This window comes from Peromyscus maniculatus, chromosome 5, assembly GCF_049852395.1.
Source record: "Peromyscus maniculatus bairdii isolate BWxNUB_F1_BW_parent chromosome 5, HU_Pman_BW_mat_3.1, whole genome shotgun sequence".
Lineage (NCBI taxonomy): Eukaryota > Metazoa > Chordata > Mammalia > Rodentia > Cricetidae > Peromyscus > Peromyscus maniculatus.
The window spans coordinates 79,614,173-79,619,541 of NC_134856.1; the positions used below are offsets into that span (position 1 = coordinate 79,614,173).

General features: G+C 42.0%; 1 protein-coding gene across 2 annotated transcripts; it reads left to right on the forward strand.

The window, feature by feature from the left end:
* Positions 1 to 60: 60 nt before the first annotated feature.
* LOC121829519 (uncharacterized) lies at positions 61 to 4,985 on the forward strand. 2 transcript variants are annotated; one of them, XM_076572723.1, is made up of 4 exons: positions 61 to 376; positions 1,101 to 1,180; positions 2,008 to 2,116; positions 4,896 to 4,985. In XM_076572723.1, exons 1-4 carry the CDS (start codon positions 114 to 116, stop codon positions 4,900 to 4,902), a joined length of 459 nt encoding a protein of 152 aa, XP_076428838.1. In that variant the 5' UTR covers positions 61 to 113; the 3' UTR covers positions 4,903 to 4,985. The 2 variants fall into 2 exon arrangements, 1 of the variants encoding a protein (XP_076428838.1); XR_013051454.1 differs by lacking the exon at positions 4,896 to 4,985 and having other exon boundaries at positions 348 to 485; positions 2,008 to 2,146.
* Positions 4,986 to 5,369: the final 384 nt, after the last annotated feature.

Genomic DNA, 5,369 nt, shown 5'->3' on the forward strand with positions numbered 1-5,369 from the left:
GCCGGTGCGCGTGCGCGGCACGCTGAAGCACGAAGGGGCGGGGCCTGGCCGGGGGGGGGGAGCTAGCTGGGGCCCCGCCCCCTCTGGGTCCATGCTGGCTTTGATTCTAAAGCATGCCTACCGCCCCCGTTCGCTCCCTAGTCGGTGCTTTGGCTCCCTTCACAAAGGCATGGCATGCCCTTTATAAAATGCAAAATGTGCTGTGCGGGTTAGTGTGCGCAGATAGCGTCTTTCCGGCCCCTGTTCCTCAGCCCTTGAACCCCACCAAGCCCTTTCGCTCCCTGCCACTACGGCTCAGGATCTCAGAGACTGGATGGATGCACGTGGGCTCGCTTGGAGAGACATGGTCTGTTTGCATCACTCCCAAGAGATTCTGGTGAGTTGATATGGCCGTGTAGCAGCTGGACTCAAAGGCAGGGTCTGACCGTTGTCAAAATCCATCCAACCCTGCCAACAGTTCTGCTTAATTAACGCAAACTTACGAGGTATGCTTATAACAAGGACTTATTTTAGCATTCTTAACAGTCTTAAGCTGTTCTCTGTTTTTAGCCTTGTACACTCCGGGAGAATTGGGTCACTACCATTTTCACACCATTGTAAATACGAAAACTTGTAAGGGGAACCATTATACGCAAAAGCCCTTCTGTAATTCCATTAGCAAGTCATGTCGATGCTATTAGCAAACACACACTGCCTGTCTCCTCTCCATTTCCATTGCTATTACCTTTACCCACGTCTTCATTTCTCAGCCAAAGAAGCCGAACTGCTTCGACCTCTACAATTGCCCCCCTTCCAGCCACTTCCCCTGTAGCTAAAGTGGCCTTAAAACATAAAGTGAAACATGCCCCTCCTGCTCCTTTAAATACTTCCCCACATGGCACACCTTCCCGTGCCTGTGAGACCTCCTGTGATTAGAAGTCTGTTTTTCTCACTTACTTTGGACCATTCTCCCCTTTGCCCACAATGCTCTATGGCTTTTCAATTTTTCATATACATAGTCAACTATAATACATATACAATTCAAATACATTAGACATATACAACGCAAATGTAATAGACATGTTCAAAAATATTTTCATGTGTATTTTTTAATGTGCCAGGTACCTGCTAGACAAGAAAGGAGAAGAGTATCCCCTTGAAGTCTTTTTCCTAGTGGGAAGAACAAGCAATAAGCAGAGAAGTAAATAAATACTATTGTTGTTGGGGGACCGGGTCTCACAGAGCTGAAGCTGGGCTCAAACTTGCTTTGTGTGTGAGGATCGCCTTGACTGCCTGATCCTCTTGCTTCCACCTTGCTGTGCTGGAACCACAGGTGTGAGCTGGGCCCACAGGTGTGAGCTGGGCCACAGGTGTGAGCCAACACTCCTTGCTCAAAATAAACGTTTAACCTGGACATCGCTTTCTAACTCAGGGGGTGTGCTCTTCCCCTTTTCATGTGGCTATCTTCTTATTAGCTAGGTTTTGACTCCAGTGTTACTTCTGCAGAAAGGCCTCTCAGGCACTCTGTCTCTCTCTTCTTTAAAAGCATTTATCAAAATTTGTGTCTGTGGAATTGAAAGACTATTTTTGGCCTTGCTAAGTTTCAATGCAAATTTAGGAAAGGAGGCTGGGGCAGGACAATAGCTGAGTCGAAGAACAGTGCTTATCTGAGAGATCCAAGACTCTGGGTGTGATCACAACACTGAATTTTTTTGCTTGCTTGTTTGTTTTTTGAGATAGTGTTTCTCTGTGTTAAGAGTCCTGGCTGTCCTGGAACTCGCTCTGTAGACCAGGGTGGCCTCGAACTCACAGGGATCCGCCTGCCTCTGACTCCAGAGTGCTGGGATTAGAGGTGTGTTTCACTAATGCCTGGGCTGAAAAAATTTTCTTTTTTATAAATTACTGTTTTATGAATGAAGTGTTTTCTTTGTTTATCTCATCAGGAATCCCATCAATTTGGAGGCATAGAGTAGAGAAGGAGTAGACCCAGGCATTTCAGCATTTGTCAGTGTCTTTTATCTATTCCAGAACATCAAGTCTCCGAGTATGGAAGAGTGGGCCTGAGACCCTTCAGGAAACCCATGAGCACAAAACTGCAGTCTTACACTGTGGAACAACTTTGTATCCCGGGGACATGGTAACCAGCTCTGCAAGTGTTCTAGTGTTTACCCAACAACTAGCCACCAAACACAATTCTCAGCCAGGTCCTTGTCACAAAATGGCACTCAGCATTGTCATGAAGATACCAAGAAGGCCTTCTCATTTGCCCTCTTTGTCTCTTCTCATTGGTGTACTAGAGTTTTCCAGAATTCATAGAACTTGTATCATATACTGACAGAGGAAAGCATATATCAAAATATAGCTGTCTACTGGCTAACCCAGATGTTAAGAGACTTGAAAACCTATGCAATACCTCACTTGCTGTGAAGCTTTTGTTTCAAGTTATTTTTCATAAAATGATATTCCCATGAATATCATGTTCAATTACGTTTTACATTTAAAATGATTTTTAAAATCTATTGAATAACTTGAAAAAAATCTTTCTCTAGCTGTATAAGTAGTTATATATGTTATAAACAAAGCTCTTTGGGTAATTAATTATATATACATTTTTTAAAAAAAGATTTATTTATTTATTATGTATACAGCATGTATCCCTGCAGGCCAGAAGAGGGCACCAAATCTCATTACAGATGGTTGTGAGCCACCATGTGGTTGCTGGGAATTGAACTCAGGACCTCTAGAAGAGCAGTCAGTGCTCTTAACCACTGAGCCATCTCTCCAGCCCTTGAATATACATTTTTTAAGGGAGAGAATCTCGCTATGTTTTCCAGGCTGTCTCTGATCTCCTGGGTTTATTGACCCTCTTGCCTCAGCTTCTTAAATACCTGGGACTGCAGGAGATGCCATACTGCTTGGTGACAATAATTTTTAAGTGGAGAAAGGTCCTGAGATTAAACTGAGGATCTCAGTAAACACTGGAAGAAGACAATCAAAGGTTGCTAAGGGAGGGACGCCACATTCTTTGAGGTAGAAGGATAGGATTATGATCCTTCTCAGTTTTTTGTGTCCATCTCTGAAAACATGATTTCCAGGGAATTGTGGAGGTTATCTTCTCCCACTTGAATGAGAGGTAGAGTACAATGCACACTAGATTAAAAATATGAAGTTAAATAAGCATGTAATGTACTTAAAATATTAAGCAGTCAAAATGTAAGCTTGAAAATTATTCTTAATATTGGTCTCTCTCACCAATCATTCATACCTGGGACTGTGAAACACAAGAAAATTTAAACTTTAAAATCTATTTCACAACTAGAAAATAGAAATAATAGACACCACATTACTCTATACAGAATTGCTACTCAGGGTTGTGGTGAGGTTCATGAGATATGAATTAATGCAAATAAAGAGTATTATTTGTTGAATATTGTGCTGGATAGTTTTATGTCAACTTGACATCAGCTAAAGTCATTTGAGAAGAGGGAACCTCAACTAAGAAAATGCCTTCATGCTGGGTACAGCACACATCTTTCATCCTAGCACTTGGGAGGCAGAAGCAGGCAGATCTCTGTGAGTTCATGGCCAGCCTGATCTACTAATTAAATTCCAGGTCAGCCAAGGCTACACACAGAAACCCTGTCTCAAAAAACAAAACAAAACAAAACAAACAAACAAGAAAGGGGGTGGGGGAGAAAGAAAGAAGAGAAAGTACCTCCATAAGATCAGGCTGTAGGCAATCCTGTGGGACATTTTCTTAATTGTTGATGATGGGGGAAGGCCCAGCCCATTGTGAGTGGTGCTTATCCTGGGTTCTCTAAGAAAGCAGGCTGAGCAAGCCAGTTAGCAGCACTCCTCCGTGGTCTGTGCATCCACTCCTGCCTCCAGGTTCCTGCCCTGTTTGAGTTCCTGTCCTGGCTTCCTTTGATGATGAATAGTGCTGTGGCAGTGTAAGCCAAATAAACCCTTTCCTTCCCAAAGAAGTCATGGTGTTTCGTCACAGCAATAGAAACAGGTTTAAATGTTATCATGGTTACTCACTGTCATTTTAGATAATCTGACATTTTTTCAAATGACCTGTTTTGTGATCATACCTTCTTTTTTATTTTATTTTTCTTTTTAAAAAGATTTATTTATTTATCATGTATACAATGTTCTGTCTGCATATATTTCTATACGTCAGAAGAGGGCACCAGATCTCATTACAGATGGTTGTGAGCCACCATGTGGTTGCTAGGAATTGAACACAGGACCTTTGGAAGAGCTGCCAGTGCTCTTAACCTCTGAGCCATCTCTCCAGCCCCATACTTTCTTTTTAACATTTAAAATTTTCACACATGTTAAAGCTATCAACATGTAATGAAATATGGATTGAATGTTTGGATACCTTCATCTCTTAAATCATATGCTGAAATCCCACTTCCTAATATGTGGACTTAGGAAGCAGAGCCTCTGGGAGGTAACTGAATCACAAAAGTAGAGACCCCAATGGGGTTAGCACCCCTATTAAAGGGACCCTGGATTATGATACCAGAACCTATATTTCTCCTAGTTTTGTATTTGGTTATGTCCTTTAGACAGTGTCTGTCATATGCACTGGCAAAATTATGATTTGATGGGCTGGAGACATGGCTTTAACAAGGAAAGTGCTATGAGGATCTGAGGTCAGATCTTCAGCACCCATGTTTTTTTAAAAAGTCAAGTTTGGTGAGTAAGAGTAACCCCCATAGGCTCCTATATTTGAATGCTTAGTCATCAAGGAGAGGTGGCACTATTTGAAGAGATTAGAAGGATTAGGAGGTATGGCTTTGTTGGAGGAAGTGTCATTAGGGGTGAGTTTTGAGGTTTCAAAAGCCCATGTCAAGGCCAGTCCCCCCCTCTTTCTCTCTCTTTCTCTCTCTCTCTCTCTGGGTCAGGATATAGAACCCTCAGCTACTTCTCCAGCATCAGGTCTGCCAGCAAACTACCATGATTCCTACAATGATGATAATAGACTAACCTCTGAAATTGTAAGTAAGCCCCCAATTAAATGTTTCCTTTTATAAGAGTTGTTTTAGTCATGGTGTCTTTTCACAGCAATAGAACAGTGACTAAGACACACCCATAATCTCAGCACTGAGAGCCAATAACAAGAGGATCTGGGGGCTCACTGGCCAGCCAGTCTAGCCAATTAGAGAGCTCCAGATTCATTGAGAGACTTCACTTCAAAAAATAACACAAAGAGTAATGGAGATACCCAATGTCAGCTTATCCTCTGATATCCACATAGGGGGCACACACTAACACAAATAGAATTCTAGTTTGACCTCAGAATAAATAAATTAATATGGAAGGAAGGGAATTTCAAATAAGTCCTCATGGTACTTTATTCTAGAAATAATAATCTACTT